This window comes from Pipistrellus hanaki (genome assembly GCF_964339955.1).
Source record: "Pipistrellus hanaki genome assembly, chromosome: 18".
NCBI classification, from domain to species: domain Eukaryota; kingdom Metazoa; phylum Chordata; class Mammalia; order Chiroptera; family Vespertilionidae; genus Pipistrellus; species Pipistrellus hanaki.
Genome location: NC_140520.1, coordinates 33,031,033 through 33,043,114, shown reverse-complemented (window position 1 = coordinate 33,043,114; position 12,082 = coordinate 33,031,033). Strand labels below are relative to the sequence as shown.

The 12,082-nt window shown below is 55.4% G+C and overlaps 2 protein-coding genes across 20 annotated transcripts in view; both read right to left on the bottom strand.

The window, feature by feature from the left end:
* GOLT1A (golgi transport 1A) overlaps window positions 1-568 on the bottom strand; it is a 13,402-nt gene extending 12,834 nt beyond the window's left edge. The window contains exon 1 of the mRNA XM_084866551.1: window positions 440-568. Coding sequence (XP_084722677.1) covers window positions 440-464 — 25 coding nt within the window. The 5' untranslated portion in view covers window positions 465-568. The remainder of the gene's footprint in view (window positions 1-439) is intronic.
* A 6,597-nt stretch (window positions 569-7,165) lies between these two features.
* Window positions 7,166-12,082, bottom strand: part of PLEKHA6 (pleckstrin homology domain containing A6) — a 135,299-nt gene continuing 130,382 nt past the window's right edge. For 18 of the 19 annotated variants that reach the window (XR_014793332.1, XM_084865814.1, XM_084865824.1 and 15 more), the window contains 2 exons: window positions 11,504-11,627; window positions 7,166-10,864 (listed from right to left, as the gene is read on the bottom strand). Coding sequence is in view for 18 of the 19 variants with exons in the window: in XM_084865814.1 (XP_084721940.1) it covers window positions 11,512-11,627 (116 nt within the window). In the remaining variant the exon portion in view is untranslated. The remainder of the gene's footprint in view (window positions 10,865-11,503; window positions 11,628-12,082) is intronic. The other variant, XM_084865827.1, reaches the window with a different exon arrangement.

The window sequence follows — 12,082 nt, the reverse complement described above, 5'->3', positions numbered from 1 at the left end:
AGCGAGGGAAGAGGGTTTAGGAGCAAGGATATGGTGATATGGGGAACAGCATTGAGTTTATTTCCTAGTAGGAAGGGACCCGGGGCCATAGAAGACCCTAGGCGAGTTTTAGGGGAAAGATGTCTGAATGGGCAACGGCCTCCTGGGCCCACCTTTGGCAGCACGCCGGGTTTAAGGGCCCCAAGTGGAACCTGCCAGTTCCCTCAACAGCAGCCTCTGGCTTCCTGGAGGCCTCGAGCCAGCCCGCAGCCCCGGCAGGCCGAGGAGCCACACCTGCTGCGAGGATGCCAACACGGCAGCTCCGGGCCATGGCTCCAGAGGTCACCTCGGCACAGACTTCCCACAGAGAGATCCCCGCTGGGAGGGGCAGCTCGGCCCCCACCTCGCCCCGACACCCCGCTCCAGCCCTGCCCCCCACCGCAGGGCCCCGCACACTCACTCTGCCATTCAGTGATGGAGATCATGCCGCAGGCTGCCTGGGGGGCCTCCCAGGTTCACGCTGGCCGGGGCGAGGAGAACAGAGATCTGAGTTGGTACATGCTCGAGGGAAGCTGACCCTTGGTAAGTTGTGAAAGGAGCCTCCGGTAAATCATTAACTTCCTCCGCACGCACACTCACACACACACACACACTCACACACACTCACACACACTCACACTCACACACACAAATGGCTGTTGAAAGTCACAGGCTCCCTTCCCCTGCCTCCTCCCAGGGGGCACTGTCCCTCCAGGTGCTGGCCCCCTGGAGCATCTCATATTCCACCTGCCTTCTACGGTCCCCTCTCCCCCGCCCCCCTGCCTTCAGGTCAAGTTCAGTGCTTTCCGCTCCTCCGCACCACGTGGACTTCACATAAAGAACGGAGGTCAAGGCGCGCCCAGGCTCCTGACTGGGTCTGGAGGGTGTGTGGGAAGAGTTGGAATCTGTGTTTCCTTTGGAAAAGCCACGAAATTCATCTTGTGTACAGTTTGCTTCTTTTGCGCTAGTACCCAGGCTCTGCCCTAGGGGGCGCCAAGCAACTGAGTAAAACCTGTTGCTGCTGATCTCCTGGGAGTGCCAGGCTGTGTTCCACACACAAGGGCTCCGCCTCCTCTTCCCCAGCTTTGGCCTGTGGGGTTGAGCTAGGGCAGATAAAAGGTGAATTTGGCCTTGGGGGAGGGCTGGGCTGTCGAGGAAGCCTGGTTCCAGCAGGTGAGCAGACACGGGTGTGTCCCTTCCTCCCTCTGAGCCTGAAGAGAGAGGTCGGGGGGGATCTCTCCGAACTCCTTCCTCCCCTTGTAGGGCCGTGGTCCTCAGCCCCATGAGAGCCAGCATCCCTGTTATAATGTCCCCTCCACCCTGAAATGAAGTTCATAGGTGTCATGGCTAATCTATTGTACATACATCCCTCATACAAATAAAGCTAGTTATAACAGAGAAAAATAATGTGTAATCAAATACCATGCCTCTCAATATACAAATACACAGGTGAGACTTACCAGAGGACATAAATGGCATAGGCAGATTACTTGCACCTACTTATAATAAATAGATTTGAATTTATAAGAAATAGAAGACTAGAGCCATTGTGTAATTTAAAACAAACCTACAGGAGTAATAGGGAGTAAATACTAGAATAAGAATGAAAGCTAGGTGGGTAAGAACAGACCGGATGTACGTGCATATAAAAAGAGAAAGAGGTTATAACCTAAATTCAACAGGGAGGAGCTGAAAACAGTTTGGCTCAGTGGATAGAGAGTCAGCCTGCGGACTGAAGGGTCCCTGGTTTGATTCCCATCAAGGGCATGTACCTTGGTTGCGGGCACATCCCCAGTGGGGGGTGTGCAGGAGGCTGCTGATCAATGTTTCTCTCATTGATGTTTCTAACTCTTTCTCTCCCTTTCTCTCTGTAAAAAAAAAAAATCAATTAAAAATATATAATTCAGTAGGGAGGAGAAAGCAAGGCAAGTTAGGGGTGGCCACGTGGGGCCAAAGGAAGCAGCGTGAATGCACAGGTGCTGTCCTCGGTCCCTACGCCGCGGCACAGAATGGGGAAATGGTGGCGTATCGCAGACACACAGATCTCCGAACTGAAATGCCACCGTGGGTTTGGGTGAAATTCCATTTGGAGGATCTTAAAGGCTGTGGAGTGCATATATCTCCGATAGGCAATGGGAATAGAGGATGGATTGGAAAGGGAAATGGTGAGCTAAGTGGTTCAAAGCAATTGCATGTGGAGCCTGGTACAGCATGAGAGAAAGATAAAACACCACAGGCAACCCCCAAAACTACTCCGCAGGTAACCCTGACAGCAGAGGTGTGCACCCCTGGGCTGCAAACCCTTAAAAAAATCTAAAGTTCAGCGAAAACAGGAAATAACTTGGAAAAACAGTTACTCAAGAGATCCAGAGAGCCCCCGCATTTCAAGGATCTTTGCTTTAATGCGGTTTGGTTCTCTCAGATCTCCTCTGTTAAATGTTTATGTTACATTCAGTGTCTACTTATTCAGCAAGACCCTCCTGCATTGGACTCATTTTCAACCAAACATACAAGCTGAAACGTTATAACGTATTGCGCAGACAATGCAGGCAGTAGATCATTCAATAATTTTGAGACAGCGCCTTTATTTCTTAATAACCATCTCCTACCTTATTGAGTTATTCACAAAGCTTACAAAAAACATAGAGGCTTATAAAAACTTCTCAGTACCGTTCTGAATGGCACAACTCCTACAGAAGCTGTGTAGCCCCCCTGCACAGGATAAAGGTGTGCAGCACCAGGACTTAGTGTGGAGATGCCCTGTGCATTGTCGCCACTGAACGCCAGCAAGAGTTTTGTTCCCTTAGTACCCCCTCTCCCAATTTCCAGGTGGTGCCACCCTCATTGAAACCACTGGTAAGTTGCCCTAGCCTGCTTGGCTCAGTGGATAGAGCGCTGGCCTGCGGACTGAAGGGTCCCAAGTTTGATTCTGGTCAAGGGCATAGGCCCCAGTTGTGGGCTTGATCCCCTCTGTGGGGTGTGCAGGAGGCAGCTGATCAATGATTCTCTCTCATCATTGATGTTTCTCTCTCTTGCTCCCTCCCTTCCTCTCTGAAATCAATCCTATAGAATAAAAGGCTAATATGTAAATTGTCCCCTTGGGAGTTCAATTGACCAGGAGTTGGACCACTCACTATGATGTGCGCTGCTGACCACCAGGGGTGGCACGGAACGAAGGAAGGCCCTGGCCAGTAACTGGCAGTCAGGGACAGAAGGCCCTGGAGGGCCCCAGTTGGCCCTGATTGCCTGCCAGGTCTAAGAACTCTACCTGTGCATGAATTTCAAGCACTAGGCCTCTAGTATATTTTTAAAAAGAAAAAAAAAACTACTGGTAAGTTAAGCTCTTAGGGCACCCCGGCCTCATTGTAGGTCCCTGGGCATTTTGTGTCCTTTCTGTGCCCCAGGTCCTTGGGTACTGACAGTGCCTTTCACACAGAGTATAACAAGGATCAGTGAGTTAACTCATGCCATGGGCAGAGAACTGGGCACTGGCACACAGCACACACTTTCAGGAGCCACTGTTATTAGTCTCCTCACATAGTTATAACAATTACTATTGTCATTAATGTTTCTGCTTTTAGTGCACAGAAGACTTCTCTCATCTGAACTGTGGTTCTAAACTGCTCCCAAGCAAGTGAGCAAAACAGCAGCATGGAATTCTCTCCCCGCCATGCAGCTCACCTGAGAACTCGGAATGAACTCTCCTGGACCCGGGCCCTCCTGGCCCGATTCCCAGATGGCAGCACTGGACACCGGAGAGGGGCCCAGAGTGGTTGCCCACTGCCCACCCTCGGCCAAGGGTGAACTTGAGCGGGGGCGGTGAAGGATGGAGAAAAGACAGACAAGAGAATGAAAGCTGGGTCTGGGTGAGACACTGCTTCTCTGATGGAGAGACAGCGACAGCGCCCACCAGCCGTGTCTTTATTGTATAGCAGATGCCACGAGGCAAAGTAAAGGCGTTGTCAAGATGTTTACAACACTCCCGTGGGTTTCGATCCTACTCAGTTACATGCACCTGATCAAGCTTTGTTTACTTGCAGCCTATATCACTCAGGCACGTGGGGCCACGTGTTCCGACCATAGGTTCAAGCTTACAACTCTAGCTGTTTGTGCTGGGAGGGCACTGCCCTCCAAGCTGGGACTTGCACGTGGCCATGAGAGGACTGTGCCCTCTCATCAGTCCGAGGCTTGAACCTGTCCAAACACTATAGCCGCTCTCCGTAGTGGGCAACCCCTGGGAGGAGGATCTGGGCCCTGGAAGGCTGGGGCTGGCCCTCAACCTTGACCAGATGTGGTCAAGGCCTGGGGGAGTGCCCTGGGCCCTGGGGCTGGAGGCGTTGAACTGGACAGTGGAAGGAGGGCTGAATGGAGCTCTGGTGGCAAAGGGGAGACCTCAGGAGACATCCTCCCTCTCCCCTCATCCCTACAGGCAGCTGAGTGACCTCCACAGCAGCACCTCCATCCCTGACATTTGTAAGTGAATTCAAACTTATTTTTTATTTTTTAAAAATATACTTTATTGATTTTTCACAGAGAGGAAGGGAGAGGGATAGAGAGTTAGAAACATCGATGAGGGAGAGACATCAATCAGCTGCCTCTTGCACACCCCCTACTGGGGATGTGTCTGCAACCAAGGTACATGCTCTTGATTGGAATCAAACCCAGGACCCTTCAGTCCGCAGGCCGACGCTCTATCCACTGAGCCAAACTGGTTTCGGCTCAAACTTATTTCTTAATATATGTATATTTTTATTGATTTCAGAGAGGAAGGGACAGAAACATCAATGATGAGAGAGAATCATTGATGGGTTGGTTGCCTCCTGCACGCCCCACACTGAGGATCGAACCCTCCACCTGGGCATGGGTGCTGACCGGGAATGGAGCTATGACTTCCTGGTTCATAGGTAGATGCTCAACCACTGAACCACACCGGCTGGGTGCATTCAAACTTTCAAAGTGTTTTTCTTCCGTTTTCTCATTGGATTTTCCCAAGGGCTCTATAAATGGCATTAACATATCACAGGTGAGGACACTGAAACGCAAGGGGTGTAGTGACTTGTGCACGTCTTCATGGTGCTGCAAGGAGCTGAGGAGGGGATGAGCCTGACATCATCTTCTCTGGGATCCGTCTCAGCGACGTGGGGCCAGTTCTTCTCCGGAGGCTCTGGGTGGGAGGTGCGGGTGGCCCGGTTCCCGGTTCCAGCGGCAGCAGGTCAGAAGCCTGGCTCCTTCCTGGCACGGACACGCCCCCTTTAGGAATGAATGGCCGCAGTCAGAGCCGCACAATCAGAGCCCCGCTCTGGAAGGCCTATTGCTAGTGGCTGTTCTGCTTGCCAGCCCCAGCCTGGCTCTATCTGAGGGCTGCGTGGGCCCTGAATCCAGTGGGGCAGACAGGGACCTGTGGGCATCATGCCCGGAGAGGAACCGGCCTTGATCGTGGGTACAGTGATGCCCGTGGTGCCCCCACATGCCTCCTCCTCTCCAAGCCGCGGGCTCCGGCCTGGGTGGGGCCGCAGACACAGAGGCAGCCCCGAAACAGACAAGTTCTCCATGACACCTTCCCAGCCCCACGGCCTCTGTCTTGAGCCGACACCTGGTCCCAATTCTCCCCGATTCACAAAGGATATCAGGATCTATCGTGCTCCCCGGGATGTTACAAAGTCCCCCAAATAGTCACCTTATTTGTACTTACCCTACTGGCCCTTTAGGGCAGTGTTTCCCAACCTTCTCTCATGATGAGAATCACCTGGTGGAGTTGTTAAAACACAGATTCCTGAATCCCAACTAAGAAGTGCTAAACTAGAATTTTTGGGAACATATAGGTAAAATTGCATACCTAACTTAGTGCTCTGTATATAAAATCTGTCTTAGAGCACTAGTTAAGTATACAATTTTACCTATATGTTCCCAAAAATTCTAGTTTAGCACTTCTTAGTTGGGATTCAGGAATCTGTGTTTTAACAACTCCACCAGGTGATTCTCATCATGAGAGAAGGTTGGGAAACACTGCTTTAGGGACCAGGACAGACGTCCAGGATTCAAAATCAGCCATTAGAACCAGCCCAGGGCAACATCGGCAATTAGAGGACACTCGCCTTCCCACCTCCTCTCTGTTTTTTTCTCTTCCCAGAACGACCCACACTGCCCTCTCTCCCCAGGTATCCTGCTTTACTCCAGCTCGGCCGGCCACAGTCCTGGGTTCCTATTCTCTCCCTACCCCCCGGCCCCCACCCCCAAATATCACAGATGAGGAAACTGAGATGAAAGAATTTACAGGGCCGAAACTGGTTTGGCTCAGTGGATAGAGTGTCGGTCTGCGGACTGAAAGGTCCCAGGTTCGATTCTGGTCAAGGGCATGTACCTTAGTTACGAGTACATCCCCAGAAGGGGGTGTGCAGGAGGCAGCTGATCCATGTTTCTTTCTCTCTCATTGATGTTTCTAATTCTCTATCACCCTACCTTCCACTCTGTAATAAATCATTATATATATATATATATATATATATATATATATATATATATATATATATGAAGAATTTACAGGGCTTCTTGACTCCTATTGTTCACAGAAAGATTCCAATTGAGAGGCTTTAGTTCAGTCTTTCACACCAAGTGCCAATAACCGATAACCAAGAGACATGGACCAAAGGCACTGAGGCTGGATGCAAAGCATTTGAGCGGCCTTTCTGATAACACCCGTCTCCTCCCAATCATACGCCTTCTTGTCCCTTACAGCAGAAACACAGGGCACTCTGTGGTCACCAAGAAAGGCCGAGAGTGTCTCCTACAGTCCTACCCTCTGTCTCAGACCCAAACAGGAGAAGGCTCCAGGGCCCGGAGCATCTGATGCTCCCGGTGCACAGACCTTGGCACAAGCCTTGATCTGGGGTCCCCTGAGCCAAAACGGTGACTGTGGTGCTGGCAGCATAGCAGCCTCCCCGGGCGCAGGGAGGTGGCACTCTTTCGAGAACTTGGGGATAGCTGCCCGGGAGGGAGGGAGGGGGTGATGCAGCTTGAGGTGGCGGTCCATGTGCTTGAACCCGCTCTGCTCTTCGGGAAGGCCTGGCCCCAGACACACCGTCAATGGCCATGAACCCCGAGGCCAGCTGCAGGCAGACACGGACACGGAGGGCAAGACACACACGCACCACTTGTACAAACCATTTTATTTCCCGTGCTGGCTTTATACAAACTTGCAATATACAAATGCAGAGCTCACGCATGGGGGCTCTCCGGCTGCTGAGAGCGGACCCCAACTTTAGCCTCTGGGGCAGGCGCCCCCTCCCCGGGAGGGGCTTCAGCTAGAAAGATGCTCAGGGGCTGCTACAGCGGCCGGTCCCCTGGCAGAGATGCTGTCTGCTTATCTAACCTGAACTCCTCTTCTAAGGCCACTTTTATGCTAAATAAAGACACTGAGATCAGACATTTCCTTGTACAGTTTATTGTCTACTACTAGCAAATCAGATTGGCCCCAATATGTGCATAAATAGATATATGTATATATATGTATATATATATATATAGGTATGTATTTCATTTTTTCCCTTAGTTTTAAGAGCTTCCAGGTGGGGTTGCCTAAAGGGGAAAGGAATTGGGTTCTTCTTGCTATAGTCAGCCGCGCCCCGAGAACATGCCTCTTGCCAAGGCAGAAAAATGTGCACAGCTTGCAACCTCAGAAAACCTTTAAAGTGACAGTAGCAATATTTGATGGCAGCCTCCCGGTTATTGGTCGGGGAGGTCATGTGCTCATTGGGAAGGCTCTAGATCAGTGACCAGGAGTGTACCCCGGTGGGTTTCTCAGCCCTGGCCTCCATCCGGGCCCCATCCATCCGCAGCATGATGCGCGAGGCTGGCAGCAGGGGCCGGTAGGTGGCCACGTTGGGAGGTCAGGCTTCCGATGCTGGCCGGGAGCTCTGCAAGAGGTTCCAATCCCCCAGATTCCAGATCTGGACAAAATACGCCACTCCTGCCCAGGTCTGTACAAAGCAAGAGCCCCTGGCCTACTTCCAGGGACAAGCCATTTGGAAGGCTGAGATGCTACAATGTCTGAGGGACCCTCCTCAGCCCAGGAGTGGACTCCGCAGTCTGGATGCCAGACTGAGGTGCCAGGCCCTCAGGAACAGCCCCCAGAAGGAAGGTCACAGAGTGAAACAGATGCCACCGGCGCGACCCAGAGCAGCGGCCACGTGAAAAGGAGTGTGGGAAGTCCAGGGAACTCAAACTCGTCTGCGCCGAAGGACCAGGGAATCCCAAACCATTTCCTTTGGCCTTTGCACCATACCCTGGGTCCGTCAAGGGACAGACTGACATTCGTGTGTGGCACCGGCGGCCATGAAACTGCCTGCCCCCAACCCCAAAGCAGGTGACGGAGGGAGGCGGGGAGCACATCGCTGGGCGGTGCCTGCGTGGGGCGCTCATGTGCACACACTTCAATGCTTTCTTCCACAGGACTCATCCCCGAGAGCCCTAGAGGGTCATCGAGAGCGGGCAGTGTGACCACGCCCTTCCACCAGGACTTCCGAGAGCACGTCCTGCCCGGGGAGATGCCCTCGGCTGGGCCAGCCCTCCGCAGACCGGGCGGTGGGCGGAAGGGAGCAGCCGGGGAAGGGGGGCGGGGTGGAGGCCGGACCTGGAGGCAGCCACCCGGGTCTCCTCCCGTGGCTGGCCAATTCCATTTGGGCATTGCACATTGGAAAATAGATTTGCTTTCATAACAAAAGCGTAAAATAGATCTGTCTTAAAATAAGCCTTTCTCTCCCCTTCTTTGGATCCAAGGCCTGGGGTGCGGCCGCAGCATGCTGGGAACGGTGCGGAGAGCCAAGGAGAGAAGGCGGCCTGGGCAGGCGACCCGGGAAAGGACCCGACACCCAAACCAGCACGTATCTGACACATACACCTACAATGCGTGTCATCTTCGTAAAACATATATTAAGGCATGTAAAGCAACATAAAGGGCCAGCTTTATGGAACAGGAGGTGACAGACGAGCAGACATTGATCCTTGGTATTTTCCATGTATTTCTTAAAAATATCACTTTAAAAAAATGGAGAGACAGATAAAGGAAGGGGAAGGCATGGAAGGCCCTGAAAAACCTGTGTCTCGTGGATGGAGAAAGGGGCGGGAACGAGGAAGAGCTGGGAGCCAACCCCACCTGCCAGGCTGCAGGGGGGAAGGGGGGGGGGCGGGGAGAAAGGATGTGTGGGGTGCCCGAGCTGCGCTACAGACGGGAAATGTAGCCAAAAACCTGCCACGAGTGAAGACACGTGGAACCCGCCCCAGTCTGCAATCCCTCAGAAGCGACTTCCTAAGCACCTAGGACAGTGCCTAGGACATAAATGGTGCTCGGTAGTAAATGTTTGTTGAATGAACTGTCACCTTTACTTGCATATGAACCAGCAACTGCCACAGCCCAGCCGTGAAGGAGGAAAGAGTTGGTGGGAGGTAAGGTAGTTGGTCTTAGGGCAGCTGGAGGTCAGGCTGGCGTCTCAGGCAGCAACTCTGGCCGAGAGAAGGCCTAGGAGCCAGACTGTTGAGCCGCACTCTCTCCCCTCCCTCCTCCTGGCTACATTCATCTCATGGCGGGCGGAGCAGAGGAAGAATGAGTTTGCTTCTGTCTCTCCCGCACTGGCCACCCTGTCATGTGGATCAGAGTCCTTGGTACAGCCTCCACAGGTCCTCGTCTGGGGGGCCTGGGGCTGGGGGCGGGTGGGTGGCAGGGTCCTGGCATCTGGCCTCCCAGGGAAGGCTCATTGCCTCTCCTGGGCACCCTGGCAGCTGGCCCACAGCACATGCCAGAGAATGCCACCAAAATGGCCGGGAGAGGCCCCAAGGCTGACCACACAGGACAGCTCCTCCTCTGCCCCGAGCTCAGAACCGGCGGCAGACACCAGGCCCAGGCCTACAAAGGGCCCGGTGTGTCCCGGACTGGCCTACCCAGCGCCCTCATCCTCCTCCTCCCTGCCCCCATGCCAAGCATGTCAGCTGAAGGCCACCGTCTGCTCACCGGTGGGGCCTCCTGGGGCCTCCGCATCGGCCTGGGGACAAGGTGGAAGGGCAGAGCCGACAGCGGGCACGGTACTTGGCACCACGCTAAGCCTCACCCCGGGAGCCCATTCCCCTCCTCCCTCCGTCTCTGTCCCCTCACTTGCCAATGAGCCCTGCTGCTTCTCTCCCTTCCTCTCCTAGGACCTCCTTCCTGCTCCTCCCCCTTCCCAACCTCCCCACACACCGCCCAGACCTGCTCTCTCTCCCAGCCTGCCCCGTCTCCGGGGAGCCGAGGCGAGGCCCCATCTCGTCATCTTGTCTTTGGCTCAGACAGGGTGGTTAGTCTCCACGGGTCCGCAAAGGAGCACCCACGGCAGGGATCACAGCTCCGGGCACAGCGGGGGCCGTGGGGTGGGGGTGCTGATGGGAAGGGGATGATGGCAGGTGCTGTCCTTGGTGTCAAGGAGGGTGGCAAGAGGCAGAGCGTCCCTCTGCTCCTCGCCTCTTGTCCCAACCTAAGATGGTCCAGAGCATCTTCCCCAGGCGTCTGTCTTCTCCATCCGGGAATGTTCCAGGAGGGCCAGCCCCACCCCAGCCAGTCAGGCCTGGGCGCCCGGTGACTCGGGCATCGGACAGGATGCTTCCCGCTCCATCTCAGGCCCGGAGGGACCGCGTCTGAGCCGCGAGGGCTTCGGGGCTGAAGCATCCGCGCTCCGCTCCTCTGGCGGCATCCCGGTCCTCAGCCTGGCTCCTCGCAGTTTCCCTGGGAGAGCGCGGGGCGGGAGGGCCGGGGCCCCGCGGGCAGGGCTTCAGAAGGTGGCTCTGGGGAGCTTCGCGGCGGTGGCCTCCGCCAGGGCTCGCACTGGAGAAAAGGGACATCGGTGAGAAAGGGGCGCACAGAGCAGACTCCAGACACTTCCCCAGGAGCCAGACTGGTCAGACCCCGAGAGAGAGAGAAACAGACCGCAGTCACGTGCCCTCTGCTTGCCTGGCCCCGAGCGCCCTGTGCTGGGGGGAAGGACGGGCACAGCCTGTGGCTATAGAGCCTGGCGTTACTGTCACTGGCAGTGAGGTCCGGGATAGGGAAGATCTGGGGGAAACGGCTCCTGGGGGCTCCTGAGGCTGTTTGTGACAGGAGCTACAGGGGAGGGTGTCTGGGAAGCTACAGGGGAGGGTGTCCGGGAAGCCCTCTCAGGACAGTGGACACGGGAGGCCTCAGCTCTGTTCCATCTGCTTCCGGAGAAGCAAAGCCCATGGCATTGGCGTTGCAGCTCCAAGCAGCCGCCCTGCCCGCCGGCCCCCGTCCAGCACTGGGCACCGGGACCCCGAGAGGGGACACCGGGCTCAAGCAGAGGGGTGGGGGTGGGGGTGGGGGGAGCGACCAGGCACTGGGCGGAGGGCAGAAGCAATGCCAGAATGAGAGGGTGCAGATGGCTCAATGGGGGTGAGGGCAGGGGTCCCCCTCCCTGGGGCGGAGGAAATACAGTAGAAAAGTGCTTACGTCCGCGCTCAGACCCGCATGGCATGGCTGCTGTCGGCGCCCCGTGGGGATTCAGACGAGAGGGGGTTGGCTGGTGAAGTCGGGGAGGCAGGGGAGGTGGGAGGGCTTGGGGTGGCACATTGCACTGGAAACAGAAATGAACAGGGAGGTGAATGGGGAGGGGGGGAGGGCAGGGAGGGGCACGGGGAGCAGGCAGGTCTTGCCCCAGAGGGCAGAGAGCAGGCCAGGCGACAAGCAGAGAGAACAGTGGGGCCTGGGAACCTGCCCGAGCCGAGGCAGAGTGGCCTGGGGGCGCTGGGGAGGAGAGGCTGGCCTTGGGGGAGACCTGGCCCAATCCAGGCCCTGCTGGGACCCCGTGTGGCTGGGGCCGGGGCCAGGCCTGGCCTCCGGGCCCAAGGCTCCCCTCCCCCGGACAATGGGGAAGCTGGCACAAACCTCCCTAATGTGCACAGGGACTGGAGGCGCCTTCTGACGATCGAAGTGAGGTGACTGCCATGTCAATGGATTTCTTTAAAATGGAGGCTTCGAAGAGGCTGAGAGCGAGTTCTGGTAACTCAGCAGCGTGTGCCCTGCCCTAGA